Genomic DNA, 17,001 nt, shown 5'->3' on the forward strand with positions numbered 1-17,001 from the left:
ACACACACACTCAGGCTTGTACTTGTTGCTCACTGCCAAAACTGGTCACGTGGGTCTCCCCGGGAGAGGGGAGAGAGACTCAAAAGGAATCTTGGAAAGATGACTCAACTGGCTATTGAACCGCCCAACGGCCGACACCCCCTGAAATCCCCAAAACTCTGGGTGGACTTGAAAATGATCCCACTTATGGGCTCACCACACCTCAGTAAGTGGGTGAGGACAAGGTGCAGAAAAGGATTGACGGCATCAGGGTATCCGTCCTGGGATCCAACTGCAGTTACCCCTGCCCCCCCCCCCCCCCCCCGTGAAGGTAATACTTGCTACTACTAGTGTGGGTGGCTAAATCAGAGTGGATCTGATCTAAGCGTCACTAGCACCATTGATTACACAAGAGTTAATCTAGCCAGAAGCAGTCCATGGTTAACAGGTATGTATACTTCAAATAGAAAGTATATGAACCCTGAAACCAACAAAGGTGGTAGGTACAACAATACACCTTCAAGCAGCCGAGCCCGTTGGCAACAGGCCCAACACTATCTGGCATAAGTGTACCCACCAACCGAACTAGCTGGCACTCACACACACACACACACACACGCACACACATGCACACCGGCACACACACACATCATTTTATTCAGGCTCAGGAATAAATGTACTAACAGCCACATACATGCAATAAAAAATTATGGAATCCCCATCCATGGATGATGGTAGTGATAGTCAGGATTGTTCAAGAACATGACAGTATTGTGTGTGTGTATACATTTTAGTTCTGTAGGACTAGGTATAGAAAACACAGCATCCGAATGATTGTAAAAAGAGAAGAAAAAAGGGATCGTGTACTTCGGAGTATCGAATTAGCTAGTAACCACACTGCACGGAAACAATAGAATGGAAAATAGTTTATAACGGTAGTGACCACAGGCACAGGAATGCCGGCACGCACCTGAGCGAGAGAATGCCATGAGATGAAGAATAACGCGGGACAATCATACCTAGATGTGTACAAGTAGACTATTACAAAGGGCCTTCATGTTCTCCGAGGTCGAAATGCACCGCATAATATGCCTAAAACGAAAGCCGTTGAAATAGAATGATTTTGATTGGTAGCACATACAGATACAACGCTGTGCCAATGAATGTGGGCCAATGGGTGTGTACTCAGCCTACCAGAGAATTACATGTACATTACCAGCATCCAGGATCAACCTCACACAGAAAACAAACCTCACTGTACGCACAATGGATAGCCGGGGGTTTTCCATTCCTCGTGCCCAGCAGCAAACGCACACGACTTGGGCGGCGGAAACACATGACCTAGTTCTCCAACTAAAGGAGCGTTTGCTTTTCTTCTTCCTGTCCTGCCCTGGGTTTCTTACGTGGTATGTGTTGACCAAAAGTACGATACTGTCCACTCGATGCAGTTAGTCCTTGAGAAGCGGACTGACTACTTCTTTTAGCTTCATCCCCCGACGCCACCGCCGTCACCGCCGCAGGCCCGGACCTTGTAAACTTTCCACTTGCAGTCATACTCGTACGCTGTGTTTTCGCATGATCGTCTGTCTCTGCAGTATCACTTGCCGAAGCTGCGATGCCGTCGGTAACTGCGGTGTCGACTTCTCGATCTGGCGGTCTAGGGAAGTTAGTGCTCATGTCGTTAACCTGCTTTTTGCTGTCCTCCTCCTGTGGCCAGTCAAATAGCTTAGTGTAGAATGTATTGGCTAAATACGAGCGGGTCGTTATGGAAACGATGAGGGAGAGCGAGTCGAAGTCCGAGTGTGGAATGTGGCGTCTTCTCAGCGTGCTTGATATCTTCATTGTATCGTAGGCAGCAAGCAGAATGCTGTGTATTGCACTAGCCACTAGGAACAGTTGCCAGCCTAGCCTGCACACTCTGGCGCCTACTCTGCTCCTAGCTACAGCAGGCTCACTGTTGATGGTGGCACACAGTACATCGCCACTGACGTGCAACACGCACATGGCCGACATGAAATACGTGGCCAGCTCAAGCTCATATCCCAGGACCCAGATATCCCTGGAGATGCCGTGTAGCTGGGTATCAAGTGTGCAGAACGGCTCGAGAATCATGCAGGTCAGGATCAGCATGAGCAATATGAAAAAGCTTGGCATACGTGCAAGGTGTAGCAACACTAGCCGGCTGAAGTAGTAGTTCTCCCACAAACATAGCACCAGCAAAAACCCAAGCAGAGTTGTGCTCTCCAGGTAGAACGAGAATGCCTCAAAGATATTGTAGGCTGGCTGCCCCAAAGAATCCACGCCCTGGCACAAGCTGACGGTTGTGTCATTGAACGAGCACGCAAACCCCACATAAACGTGGATGCCTGAAGACGTGAGACGCATCAGTGATGTTATCCACGCCAGCGCTACCACCATGATGAATCGAGTCATGGTTGTGTCCTGCTGACATATGCATGCACGCACGCACACGCACAAACATACACCCATGCATGTACATACATACACACCCGCATGTACATACACACACACCCGCACGCCTGCGTGTACACACAGACACACGTACACACGTGCACACACACACACACACACACACACACACACACACACACATGTATACATGTCTTATGAGCAACCTCAGCTGTACGGCCAAGCCCCACACTACACGCAGTACTGTTAGGCGTCGAAGAGCTAGTCATGGGGTATCAGCTTTGTAGCCTAGACCGTTCTTAGTTTCATGCAGGGAGTCGTAAAATACCGGTATTTTACGACTCCCTGGTTTCATGTACATCATTGTATGCACAGTGGAGTCACCATAACTATGAACCGTATGCAGTGCTTCGTGAAATTCTTTTTTTTTCTTCTCCTTTTTTTTACATTCTACGGCGCTCTGTTCTTCGGTACATGCCAGAACTATACTCAGACGTTGGAAGTTCAGCACAGTAACAAAGTGTTGTTTTTTTTTTGTTCAGACGCAGGGCATGAATTTGGCTTGTATGTGTTTACAGCAGGAAGTCGTACCCAAACTGGTTTGGGTACAACTCCCTGGTTAAGGCCCTCTTCAGACTAGGTACAAAACAGCCTATAAGTCACATATTGTAGAAGTTTCCAAGACAACAACAAGAATCTGGCGGGAGCCTAAAAAGCTGCTCAATCCTTTCACTCAGCAGCAGGGTGCGAACCCTTGTACATGTACAAGGCAACCTTTCCTGCATTTATCGTACTTTCACCCAGGGAGTGGTGTTGTACTACTCCCTGCTTTCACCAGGCAGTCGTACACATTTTGTACCCGGGTACGACTGCCGGCTGCTCAGTTCACACATCCCAGGCCCCTTGCGCGATTGCGTAGGGTCAACGGTTGCCTGTATATTGCATGTAAAATGTGTAGTCTGAATGCAGGCTTGGAAAAATGTTGCCTTTTAGGTTTTATGCGATTTTGTACTGGATGTTCTATGTACGTAGTCTGCAGAGTGCCTTAAGTACAGTGAGATCAGGCGCCGAAGAATGGAGGGGCTCAAGACGTAGCCTGGTATTGTTATAAAATGATCGCATATTGGTCGTTTTGTTCTCATTCCGCGATCATGGAGAGCATCATACGATGCGATCACCCCCCCCCCCCCCCCCCCCGTACATGTATAAAGCAGTACAGTCATGTGTTCTTAAATCTGCATGGCATCTAGCCTGGATTGTTCTGCAATTTCTGCCATTCTCCAGGCTAAGTGTTCTTCGGCGAAGTGTTCTACGGCGCCCGATCATACTCTATAGCTAGACACACACACTGGTCATTGAAAATGAACATTCCATACATGGCTTTTTCATAAAACGTGTTCTACTTACGTAAGTTACGCTGGCTAAACGTTACTATGCGGACGACGTTTATTTTGCTCTTTGCGGCCAGCGAGTCCTGCGTTGTTCTGAGTGCTCGAAACCAAGCGTCTCGCCTCCTGTGTTCCGTGCACTGCTACGTTCTCGGCCGCAGCTGCTTGGTATCTGCAGGCAGAACTAACTACTAGTACTATCGACGTTACTTTGAAGTTTCCAGACTGAGATATCGGAAGTTTCAGAGGCAAGACAGGTCGCTTCAGTCGGGAAAGCAGGCTTCCAGCTGGTCACGTCAGACGGCGACGGATTATTGTACCAAGTCTACTGCTTGAACTGCAAGAAGACGGAGTAGCTAACCAGTTACCTACATAGTAGGGTATTATGTGAACGACCACTGGCACTACCAACTAAGCTGCAAATTGCAGAAAGGCATTGTCGGATGGGTCCAACTGGCTCTGCCCCGGCTGCCGCAGAGTTGCAAACAAATGCAGGACAGTTCTGGCCGCGTGTGAAGTATAGAATCAGACATGGATGTCAGGGCAGTATCGTTGATTCAGGCCCGAGAGCGGCCCAAGGCCGAAGGCCGCGGGCCGCTCGAGGGCCGGAATCAACGATACCTGCCCTGACATCCATGTCTGATTGTGTTTCACACTGCCACCCACGCAGGACAGCACAAGCGAAAGCCACAACGCTCTCCTCAGCAGAACGTGCACGTGCAAAGCAAATAAATGCAAATAAATCCGCAGGACAGCACAAGCGAAAGCCACACAACGCTCTCCGCAGCAGAACGTGCACGTGCAAAGTAACATGTAACTTCTCAATAAATAAATAGCTTCGTTGGTTTGTCACACTTGTAAATATTCCTCTCTTCCCAAGTCTGAAGTAAGAACGCTTTTCTCTTTGTTCCTCTATGCCCTACTGTCTTGTTTCCCTTGCGCAATGAAGAGTTCTTGGCCGCTCCACGGCCTCAATCAACGATACCTGCCCTGACATCCATGTCTGATTGATTGTGATTCAGACTGGCACCCACGCACGACAGCAGAAGCCAAAGCCAGAACGCTCTCCTCAGCAGAACGTGCAAGTGCACCTACAGCGAACCCGCAGGATGCTAGCAGCGCAAAAAAAGCCACTGCACTGCACTAATCTACATAAATCGAACCTGAAATACATCAACTAGAAACACCGAGTGCCTGCTTGCACAAGTAAGCTCTCAAGTCCTTTTATTACTATATGGCACTCGTTGCACAACAATGGCAGAAACTCACAAGCAAGCTGAAGTTCCACCTCCGTGCGCTGTCGGGCAAGCCGTCAGTTTCAGCTCACAAAGTTTCAGGTCCTGAAGTTCCAGCTCCGTGCGCTCTCGTTTCAGGTCCTGAAGTTCCAGCGCTGTTTCGTTCTGAGGTTTCGCAGCGCTGTTTCGTTGAAGTTCCAGCGCTGTTTCGTTCTGAGGTTTCGCAGCGCTGTTTCGTTCTGAGGTTTCGCAGCGCTGTTTCGTTCTGAGGTTTCGCAGCGCTGTTTTGGTCTGAGGTTAGTTCCGTGCGCTCTCGTTTCAGGTCCTGAAGTTCCACCTCTGTTTGGAGGTTTCGTTCTCAAGTTTCCTTCTGAAGTTTCATGCTGAGGTTTCGCAGCGCTGTTTTGGTCTGAGGTTAGTTCCGTGCGCTCTCGTTTCAGGTCCTGAAGTTCCACCTCTGTTTGGAGGTTTCGTTCTCAAGTTTCCTTCTGAAGTTTCATGATGAGGTTTCGCAGCGCTGTTTTGGTCTGAGGTTAGTTCCGTGCGCTCTCGTTTCAGGTCCTGAAGTTCCACCTCTGCTTGGAGGTTTCGTTCTCAAGTTTCCTTCTGAAGTTTCATGCTGAGGTTTCGCAGCGCTGTTTTGGTCTGAGGTTAGTTCCGTGCGCTCTCGTTTCAGGTCCTGAAGTTCCACCTCTGTTTGGAGGTTTCGTTCTCAAGTTTCCTTCTGAAGTTTCATGCTGAGGTTTCGCAGCGCTGTTTTGGTCTGAGGTTAGTTCCGTGCGCTCTCGTTTCAGGTCCTGAAGTTCCACCTCTGTTTGGAGGTTTCGTTCTCAAGTTTCCTTCTGAAGTTTCATGCTGAGGTTTCGCAGCGCTGTTTTGGTCTGAGGTTAGTTCCGTGCGCTCTCGTTTCAGGTCCTGAAGTTCCACCTCTGTTTGGAGGTTTCGTTCTCAAGTTTCCTTCTGAAGTTTCATGTCAAGCAAGGAAGGTGAAGTTTCATCTTTCAGGTCCTGAAGTTCCACCTCTGTTTGGAGGTTTCGTTCTCAAGTTTCCTTCTGAAGTTTCATGTCAAGCAAGGAAGGTGAAGTTTCATCTTTCAGGTCCTGAAGTTCCACCTCTGTTTGGAGGTTTCGTTCTCAAGTTTCCTTCTGAAGTTTCATGTCAAGCAAGGAAGGTGAAGTTTCATCTTTTTCCGTGCGCTCTCGTTTCAGGTCCTGAAGTTCCACCTCTGTTTGGAGGTTTCGTTCTCAAGTTTCCTTCTGAAGTTTCATGCTGAGGTTTCGCAGCGCTGTTTTGGTCTGAGGTTAGTTCCGTGCGCTCTCGTTTCAGGTCCTGAAGTTCCACCTCTGTTTGGAGGTTTCGTTCTCAAGTTTCCTTCTGAAGTTTCATGCTGAGGTTTCGCAGCGCTGTTTTGGTCTGAGGTTAGTTCCGTGCGCTCTCGTTTCAGGTCCTGAAGTTCCACCTCTGTTTGGAGGTTTCGTTCTCAAGTTTTCTTCTGAAGTTTCATGCTGAGGTTTCGCAGCGCTGTTTTGGTCTGAGGTTAGTTCCGTGCGCTCTCGTTTCAGGTCCTGAAGTTCCACCTCTGTTTGGAGGTTTCGTTCTCAAGTTTCCTTCTGAAGTTTCATGCTGAGGTTTCGCAGCGCTGTTTTGGTCTGAGGTTAGTTCCGTGCGCTCTCGTTTCAGGTCCTGAAGTTCCACCTCTGTTTGGAGGTTTCGTTCTCAAGTTTCCTTCTGAAGTTTCATGCTGAGGTTTCGCAGCGCTGTTTTGGTCTGAGGTTAGTTCCGTGCGCTCTCGTTTCAGGTCCTGAAGTTCCACCTCTGTTTGGAGGTTTCGTTCTCAAGTTTCCTTCTGAAGTTTCATGCTGAGGTTTCGCAGCGCTGTTTTGGTCTGAGGTTAGTTCCGTGCGCTCTCGTTTCAGGTCCTGAAGTTCCACCTCTGTTTGGAGGTTTCGTTCTCAAGTTTCCTTCTGAAGTTTCATGCTGAGGTTTCGCAGCGCTGTTTTGGTCTGAGGTTAGTTCCGTGCGCTCTCGTTTCAGGTCCTGAAGTTCCACCTCTGTTTGGAGGTTTCGTTCTCAAGTTTCCTTCTGAAGTTTCATGTCAAGCAAGGAAGGTGAAGTTTCATCTTTCAGGTCCTGAAGTTCCACCTCTGTTTGGAGGTTTCGTTCTCAAGTTTCCTTCTGAAGTTTCATGTCAAGCAAGGAAGGTGAAGTTTCATCTTTCAGGTCCTGAAGTTCCACCTCTGTTTGGAGGTTTCGTTCTCAAGTTTCCTTCTGAAGTTTCATGTCAAGCAAGGAAGGTGAAGTTTCATCTTTCAGGTCCTGAAGTTCCACCTCTGTTTGGAGGTTTCGTTCTCAAGTTTCCTTCTGAAGTTTCATGTCAAGCAAGGAAGGTGAAGTTTCATCTTTTGAGGTTGAGTCCTCCACGTCCCCGACCACCACCCCTAGAAGTGTCTTCCTTTTATACCTTCATCCCCCCCGTGCTCAGTTTCACCTCCACACGCTCTCGGGACGTGCTGATTGGTCAAGGGACTGACTGAATGGCACTGCATGTATGTCGAATATACCCATGGCCATGTGTGAATATACCCATGTGTGAATATACCCATGTGTGAATTCACTCATTCATGCCCTACCATGTGTGAATGAGTAAAATTCACACATGGTAGGAGGGCATGAATGATCACGTGATGGGGTGTACAGCGCGGTGCATGGTAGTAGATGTGGCCAGGGAGTACACCATTGTACTACTCCCTGGATGTGGCTGGCAGGGCATGATCAGAGGTTCATGCCCATGCCTGTGAGCGCTCTGATTGGCTCAAACCGTGGCAACGATCACGTGGCAAGTGTGAAGTGTTATTTCGGTACTCGTACTTTTCACTACAAAATGCAATGGACGGCCACGCTCATGTCCCTGCCTCGGTTCATCACTACACTGTAGTAAGGTCTACTGTACTGGTACCATGCTATGCCCAAGCTAGCTCCTTTCGTTTCTCAAGGCAATCCGAGTGGCCGCGAGACACACGGTCATGTATGCGGAAGGCAGTGTGATTCATGACTCATGACATGTATCCTGTAGTCAGTGTAGATGTGTCGACAGTGTCGTTCACAGACCAGACCCGGACAGGCACGTCAAGATAGCGCACCTAGCAGTGTCTGTGATAAGGGATACTGTAACCTGATAACGGCTCAAGAAGAACCACAACTTCACAAGTGCGTACCATACTGTCTGTAGTTGTTCGCGCTACATAGCCAAACACTGAAACAGTCTACCTCAATTGAACTCTGAAGCCAAGGCTGAAGACTCACGGTCAAGAATCAACAGACCGTCGTCAACTCCGTGTTGGTGCGAAGCGAAGCGCAGTTTCCCCACCGACAAACACGCGCTTGTCACGAGGAGAAGTCCAGAGCAAAAGGTCGCCTACACTAGTCAGCGCAGCCTTCAGAACTAGAAGTTCAGTTCAGGTAAGACCTCCATCATTGTAGTTTTGGCAACTAGTAGAACTACATTTGTAGTATTAGATTTGTGGCTCCTTTCAAATCAGTGACTGAGTCGTTATCACTTATCACAGACACTGCATGCACTGCTCGCACCGCGGTGCGTTATCATGACGTGTGTCATGTCGAGGTTTGGTCAGTGAACGACATGTCGACACGCAATACATGTGTAGATCTAGATCTACGGGAGATACATGACTTACACTTGCCTTCTGCCTATAAGTATAATGTAGACTGTCATGTACAAGTCAATGCATGTCTCGAGTAGATAATATATCTACACTCCGACTCGGAATTGTTTTGTGAAACGAAATATGGGAGCTTCGCGCATAGCATCATGGAACAGTTACACTTACAGTAGCCCTTAGGCTTAGTGATGAAGCAGTGGCATGAGCGTGGCCGTCCATTGCATTTTTGTTGTGAAAAGTACGAGTAGTACCCAAAATAACAAGCCAGGACTACATGTACTACCTATCCTAGCCTAGAATCTACATTGTACGTCATGTACACTTCATTTTCAGCTCTGCGCCAGCCGGACAAGTGCTTGTTGGACCCATCACAATGCCTTTCTGCAATTTGCAGCTGAGTTGGTAGTTCCGGTGGTCGTTTACCATCATACCCTACTTCGTAGGCTAGCTACTCCATCTTCTTGCAGTTCAAGCAGCAGACTTTAAACAAATAACCCGTTGCCGTCTGACGTGACCAGCTGGAAGCCTGCTTTGCCGCCTGAAGCCACCTGTCTTGCCTCTGAAAACTTCCGATTATCTCAGTCTGGAAAGTAACGTCGTTATACGTTAGTAGCTAGTTGTGCCTGCAGATACCAAGCAGCTGCGGCCGAGAACGTGCATGTAGCTGTGTACGGAACGCAGGAGGCGAGACGCTTCGTGTCGAGCACTCAGAACAAAGCAGGACTCGCTGGCCGCAAAGAGCAAAATATACACCGCATAGTAACGTTAGCCGGCGTAATTTACGTAAGTAGAACACGCTTCATGAAAATGTCATTATAATAGACCGATCCCCTTATTATACTGGGTTCGAGCACGGGGGCAACCTCACTCGCGATCGAGCTAGTTTTTGAACGTGACAGCATCTTTGACAGTGTGTTTCAGGTTTGTTTTGGAATGTCCGAAGTTCTGCTTAGTTCAAGTAGTTTGCGATGGCTTCGAGCGGTGCTGAACCTCCTGCTGGTAGGAGCAGAGTCTCCGAGAGAGACATGGACTGTGATGCAGCTGTAGGATTTTTTCAAGGCGCTGGAGGGAACGATCTCGGGCCACAAACAGGAGTTACTCCAGAGGTGAGTTTTTTTTGTTGTTGAAATATTCGAATCGTGAATCGTGTTTTGAGATTTATTTTGTGCCTAGGCTTTAGCAGACCGTATATCTTTCTCCTTGAGATCGGTGCTGAAGACAATAGTAACCTTTTTCTGGTCTGCCTTTTCCTCTCCAGAGCCATCTTCTATGAAGGTAACCGTGGTGCTGCCAAGTCACCAAGTCGCGATCGCGATCAGCAGCCCTGAAGAGGAAAAATCGATTTTCCAACGATCTGGTTGGACATCAGCCACTAAAGTACTTCTGATTTGCCTGTAATGACAACAGCAGCCATCCTTGGACACCTTGCAAAGACAGGAAAAGCCACTGGTGGAAGCGACTGGTATGAGGTGACGATAGCAGTGCAGTGGTGATCGCTGTTTTGTCAAGTCGAAGGGCTAGCCAACCCAGAGGAAGCAAAAAAAAAAACGATGAGCAGTGCGTGGTATTTGTTGAGCGTGAAGAGCTAGAGGAGGACAGTGCAAACACATGGACGGAGTGGATGGTGTTTGAAGAACAGTGTGCTGTGTGCCGGCTGGTGGTGATGGTGGTCTTTGTCAGCATGTATTCGTGCTGCTTCTTGTGCTGGAACACTTCTCGCCCAGGAAGGCAGATTGCGTGCTCCCTGGCCCTCAGTCGGCAATGGGGCATTTGTTCCAGGAACATTACCCCAGAGCCAGTGATGAGTCGTACCTTTGAAAAGTTGAAGCTTGCTGTTAATCGCAAGCGTAGCGCAGTGGATTGCTCCCTCTTCGAAGCACGAGGGCCAAAGCTTGCCGCTGTCTGCAGCAAAGTGTGTGCGGTTCTTTCGAACCTATGAATATACCCCCTCTCTCTCTCTTAGGAAGACTGCATGTTCAGAGTGAACTATTTTCTAGTATATTTAATGTGAGACGGGCTGTTTACGCCCAAGATGAAGATACAGTTTTTTCCGTTTCTATACCTTCCTAATAAAATACATCGTGACAGAGCTTTCGGTCATACTCCGCTGTACTACATCCTCAACCCGCCACCACCATGCGCTCTTGGCCGAACTAATGCACGAAGCATAAACACACCAGCACAGCAAGGACACTTCCGTTGACAGATATTATTTACGCCTCTAGACAGCCGTTTCGTTTCTTCAAGCTCATCGTTAGAGGAGGATAGTAGCAGGATACCAATGATGAAATAATATAAGATGATACTAGTAGACGGTTTATGGTCCGATATTGATGATTGGAGATCTAAGAAAGCAATGACAGTGATTGCGAAATGGATAATATTTTCATGATTATATGCCAGTCTGGTAATGCGTTGTACTAGTGAACAGTATTGAAATCATCACTGCATTCGATGTAAATATTGGTATCCCTTTGGTTTCCGTATTGGAAAAAAAGAACCTGGTTGATTTGGTTGCATCTGCGACTGGCTACCGGGTGTTGTGGTCGGCAATGTTACCATGGGAGAAAATAAGAGCGCAAGGATCTGTTGGGTCTTGTTGTGCTGTGCCGTGCCGGTGCGAGAACCCTAAGTGCATGGCAAAATAGAACTGTTTCATCCCCATTGCAGAATGTCTTGCGGTACATGGCATTGATGACTGAACATCTCGCCAGCTCACCCAGATGGGGATCATGCCCAAACGGAGGAACAAGACATGTTTCCAGCTCAGCTAGCTATATACCGTGAAACGGATGGTTAACTTGTGCCACGCATGCCAGCTTCTGTTCCATTCGGCCCAGGCTTTGACACATCAATGCCAATAGCAGCTGATTCTCCATTACATGCTCATTGGCGATTTACGGCCACCTCCAACTGTATCCGCCATCCCTCAGCTTCCGTCTTCGCAGATCTGGCGCGGCGCAGTACATTTTCTCGGCTAGCCTCAAAGAAGTCCCACAGAGCGGTCCAAACACCTGAAGGCAAACCAGTCAGAAACTGGAGCGGCTCAGAGTCTTTCTTTATGTTATTGTACGTAAGCTGTTTTTCGGCTTTCTTCACCCCAGTCCTCACATCGTCCAACTGCTCCACGAGACTCTGTACACGAGCTCTACTTGCTGCCAACTCCTGATGCAGATGCTGCACTTCCATTACAGGACCAAACTGCACTAAGCCAGGTTCCTTTCCAACTCAAAGTGCCGTTGCCTCTCAGCAAAATACTGGTTTGCGAGCATGGGGAGCTCGTGATTGCTGATCCAGACGCTGCACTTCCATGACCGAACTGCACTAGGCTCAGCAAATACTGTTTTGCGAGCATGGGGAGCAGGGCGTCCAGACTCCACTCTCTTGCGAAAAGCAAACCTGGTACCGTAGGACAGCTGTTTGGTTTCCTGGACTCATCCTGTCCTTGTAGAGCTGGGCAAAACGATTTCGATTTCGGGATCGAAATGATCGCTGCAACTCAAATATTCAGAGTGACCCTAAAACTACGTCCTTCCTCACGGGGAATAGCCTGGATCCGCTTGCTCCAGGCCGCTGTGGCTCCACACGAGGAAAGGAGTGAAATGACTTGTTTGCTTCGTCTTCCTGTTCTGACAGTGAGGAACGCAGCAATGATCCTGAGAAGGCATCCTGAAGTCGTAAAAAGGAAGACGTCTAAACAAAAACAAAACAGCTCAAATCAAAAGTCCTTGTGGCATTTTTTTGTAGACAGGCTTGCACTGCATGTAGATCTCGTGTGCTCTCAGTCGATTGGCCAGGGCCGGCGCCCTCATCTCAGCGCGTGCAGAACGCTGTGTGCAGTGCACTAACATGTTGATCCAGTGCGACCAGCGCGCTGCAGCGCATAAATGCACGTGTCTACCGTAGGGACAGGCGGATTCTGCTCGAAAAGCAGTAAATTATTTGGCAGAACCATACAAACCGAATTCTGCTCCATTTCTTTTATTTATCCACATACCAAACATGCATGAAACTTAGGGGCCGTCCGTAATTATCGAACGTTTTTCACCAAACGAATTATTTTAGTTTAGACCCAACCCCTCCCTCCCTCCCCTCAGAACGTAAAAAAAAGTTTGACATATGCATGCATAATACAACAAAAGTTGCAAGTGTGTAACTGCTCCTATGGCATGCACATGTATCAATGTTTTCTGAAACGAAATATTAATTGGTCAACCACCTCCCACCCCATAACGAAATTATTTCGTTTTGTGAATAAAGTTCGATAATTATGGACGACCCCTTACCAGAAAAAGTACCGAATTCTGCCAATTTTTCTGCCGGCAGAATCCCTGGACCCTAGTGTGCCGCTCATCCACGGCTGCATGGCCAGCGCCCCGGGGCCGCTAGACGTTCGACCGGATTTCCATGTCCAGGACAGTACATGTATAAACATAGACAAGCCAAATTCCTACCCGGTACCCTGCGTCTGAACTGAAAAAAAGCCTGTCAGTGTGTCAGTGTGCTGAACTTCCAACTACTTCTGAGTACACTACTGGCGTATACCAAAGAGAGAAAAAAACTTTCAAAAAGCAAAACATTAATTTTTATGGATCAAACGGTGACTTCACTGCGCATATACTTGTACTAATGTAAAAATAAAAAGTAAGTTCGCACGTCCACATTCAACAGGCTATACGTGTTGAGAAACACAACCAGCTTAGCTTAGGAAGTTTCGCTTGTGCCAGGCCATCACCATGCCTGTGATACCAGGGTGGCAATACATGAAACTAAGAATGGTCTAGGCTACAAAGCTGACACCCCGTGACTAGCTCTTCCGCACCTAATACTAGTACTGTAGGGGTTGGCCATACAGCCGAGTTTTACTCATAATATGTACACATGTATGTATTGTACGCGTGTGTGTGTGTGTGTGTGTGTGTGTGTGTGTGTGTGTGTGTGTGTGTGTGTGTGTGTGTGTGTGTGTGTGTGTGTGTGTGTGTGTGTGCATACCGGTATGTGTTTGTGCGTGTGCGTAAATGCATGCATACGTCATGTGTCAGCAGGACGCAACCATGACTCGATTCATCGCTGTGGTAGCGCTGGCGTGGATAACTTCACTGATGCGTCTCACGTCTTCAGGCATGCACCTTTACGCGGGGTTTGCGTGCTCCCTCAATGACACAACAGTCAGTTTATGCCAGGGCGTGAATTCTGTGGGGCAACGTGCCTACAATATCTTTGAGGCATTCTCGTTCTACCAGGAAAGCACAACCCTGCTTGGGTTTTTGGTGGTGCTATGTTTGTGGGAGAAATACTATGTCAGCAGGCTAGTGCAACTACACCTTGCACGTATGCCAAGTTTTTACATATTGCTCATGCTGATCCTGGTGTGCATGATTCTGGAACCGTTCTGCATCCTTGATACCCAGCTGCATGGCATCTCCAGGGATATCTGGTTCCTGGGATATGAGCTTGAGCTGGCCATGTACTTCATGTCGGCCATGTGTGTGGCGCATGTTAGTGGCGATGTACTGTGTGCCACCATCAACAGTGAGCCTGCAGTAGCTAGGAGCAGAGCAGGCGCCAGAGTGTGTAGGCTAGGCTGGCAGCTGTTCCTGGTAGCTAGTGCTCTGCACAGCATTCTGCTGGCTGGCTACGATGCAATGGAGATATCCAGCACGCTGAGAAGACGCCACATTCCACACTCGGACTTCGACTCGCTCTCCCTCATCGTTTCCATAACGACCCGCTCGTTTTTAGCCAATACATTCTACACAAAGCTGTTTGACTGGCCACAGGAGGAGGAGAGCAAAAAGCCTGTTAACGTCATGAGCACTAACTTCCCTAGACCGCCAGATCGAGAAGTCGACACAGCAGTTACCGATGGCATCGCAGCTACGGCAAGTGATACTGCAGAGACAGACGGTCATGACACAACACATCGTGCGAGTATGACTGCGAGTGGAAGGTTTACAAGGTCCGGGCCTGCTGCGGCGACGATGGCGTCTGGGGATGAAGTTAAAAGGAGCAGTCAGTCCGCTTCTCGAAGGCAAACTGCATCAAGTGGACAGTATCGTACTTTTGACCAACACACACCAAGTGGGAAATCCGGGAAAGGACAACAAGCAGAAAAGCAAGCGCTCCTTTAGTTGGAGAACTCGGTCTAGTCTTTCCACCGTCCAATTCATGTACGTTTGCTGTTGGGGCAGGAGGAAAGGGAAACGCTCGGCTACCTGCTGTGCGCACAGTGTGAGCTGTGTTTTCTGTGTGAGATTTATCCGGGATACTGGTCATTTTTATACTTCGAAGTAATTTTCTGGTAGGCTGAGCACACGGTCATTGGCCGCACACTCGTTGACACAGCATCTGTATGACATTGTGCTACCAATCAAAACTCCTTTTTATTGCTATCGTTTTAAGAATAGGCATGCATTTTGACCTCAGAGTACATGAAGACACATCTAAGTATGCTATATTCCATGCATGGCCTTCTGCAGCTCAATTGTGTGGAGTGGATATTCCTGTGCAGGCTGCTCAGTACCGTTATAAATACAGTGAAACCTGTCTAAGGCGACCACTCAAGGGACCTTCAAAATGTGGTCGCTGAGTACAGGTGGGCTTCGTTTCCTGGGTCATTTGACTTACATTGTACATGTACTAGTAAAATTGACAACACTTGGTCCTGGTTGTAGTGGTTCACTTGAACAGCTGGTCGCCTTATCCGAGTGGTCGCCTTGACAGGTTTTACTCTATGTTACATTCTGTAATAGGAAGCCGAGTGGTAGTAAAGACTTTTAAGTGAAGGCAAGAAGTGAGCTTACTCCCGTGCACACCTACACCTGTACATGTACAATGTACATGTAGTACCCGATAGGCACCGGCGGATTATGCCGGCATAATTATTGGCATAATTTGGTGGTTGAAAATTTGGAGCATAATTTGGCATCCTTTCGGAGGTAGCATTACTACATCGGATTGTACTACAGTTCTATGTAGGCTACACAATTGTGTACAATTCACATGACTAGTGCTGGTGGTCTGCATGGTAAAGGGTTCGGAGGTCATGCAGATCGTGTTTTCAATGAAAAGCAGGGTAGAAATCATGGCAAAACATTATTGTATGCTCGAACTCGTCTTCTTCAATGTTCTTTCTTACACTGGTACAGTAGCAGAAGATGCGAGTGAATCAGCCTTGGTCAGGTATCCCGGGGCGAACGAGATAGTGACGGGTAGTCCGCAAAAACATGTACATGTACATTACGCATGTAATGACCTGTCATGACCTCTGGATTTTAGCAGCCATGACTGCGCAGGCTATGGATATTGTTCTAATAATTACACAAATTGAGGTAAAGTTGATGTTCGGTCATGATGGAAGTAGAGGTGGAGCTACCGGAGAGATGAGCTGATTAATCGCAGGTCGAGGTTGACATCAGTTGGAAGTGTATGACGATTGCGAAGACAATTGAACCGTGATGATAATTTTCAAAGGTAACTCAAAAAAAAAGGGCACATCACCCAAAAATTTCATATGGCATTCAATTGACCGTAACTTTGGTGTTTCTCAGTGGATTTGAGTGAAATTTTGACCACACACTCCTGCCACTACGCTGGCCCTCAGGACATGATTTACAAGTTCTTGCGCCTCACTGACAGGCTTTCCAGGCCGGAAAAACTCAAATTTCCGGCATAGTGCCACGGTGTGCGAGCCACCCAGGAGCCAAACAAATGCATTTACATTTTTTTCACATTTTCGTGCCCATTCTGTCCGTGCGCGGGACCCAAACCTAAAACAAGTCCAGAAGCAGCCATGGGTGGTGGGGTAGGGCCCCTCTACGTGGCCCTGGAATCTGTCACAACGGAACGAGTGGGCGTTCTCTCGCGGACTCCTACAGGCCCAAGTCAATTTTTGAATTTTTTTAGGTTTAGCACGTGCTACGAGGTCGTACCTTTGATACAACATCCAGTGCTGGGACCTCCACAGCAAGCCATTTCCACAGCGCTGCACACCAAATCCAGGATGCCCTCAGAAACCGGCAAAGACTGCCACTCACGTTTCACTACTGCCTAGTACTGAATCCTACCTGACTTCTTGACACGACTCAAACTTGCCAAAGTCACTAAATCAACGTCAACTACAATAATCAAGCCACATATCTGCAACGTCACGAGGGTGCTGGCAAAAGTCCTGCTGCACGGCGGCGGGCTTCGCCCGCCGCCGTGCAGCCCAATACGTGGTTTTTTAACGTGATTTTTTGGACTTTTTTGGACTTGGGCAAAATTCTGCACACTTTCGCGTGTTTCCA

The 17,001-nt window shown here is 48.1% G+C and overlaps 2 protein-coding genes across 2 annotated transcripts; one reads left to right on the forward strand and one right to left on the reverse strand.

Annotated features, from left to right (window-relative positions):
• Positions 1–643: 643 nt before the first annotated feature.
• Positions 644–4,305, reverse strand: LOC135826402 (uncharacterized). The gene is made up of 2 exons (XM_065339019.1): positions 3,817–4,305; positions 644–2,421 (listed from the first exon to the last, which is right to left on the reverse strand). The coding sequence occupies exon 2, from the start codon at positions 2,410–2,412 to the stop codon at positions 1,333–1,335; it is 1,080 nt and encodes a 359-aa protein (XP_065195091.1). The 5' UTR covers positions 2,413–2,421; positions 3,817–4,305; the 3' UTR covers positions 644–1,332.
• A 4,604-nt stretch (positions 4,306–8,909) lies between these two features.
• LOC135826403 (uncharacterized) lies at positions 8,910–15,179 on the forward strand. Its single transcript, XM_065339020.1, has 2 exons — positions 8,910–9,496; positions 13,759–15,179. The coding sequence occupies exon 2, from the start codon at positions 13,768–13,770 to the stop codon at positions 14,842–14,844; it is 1,077 nt and encodes a 358-aa protein (XP_065195092.1). The 5' UTR covers positions 8,910–9,496; positions 13,759–13,767; the 3' UTR covers positions 14,845–15,179.
• Positions 15,180–17,001: the final 1,822 nt, after the last annotated feature.

This window comes from Sycon ciliatum, chromosome 10 (genome assembly GCF_964019385.1).
Source record: "Sycon ciliatum chromosome 10, ocSycCili1.1, whole genome shotgun sequence".
In the NCBI taxonomy this organism is placed as follows: domain Eukaryota; kingdom Metazoa; phylum Porifera; class Calcarea; order Leucosolenida; family Sycettidae; genus Sycon; species Sycon ciliatum.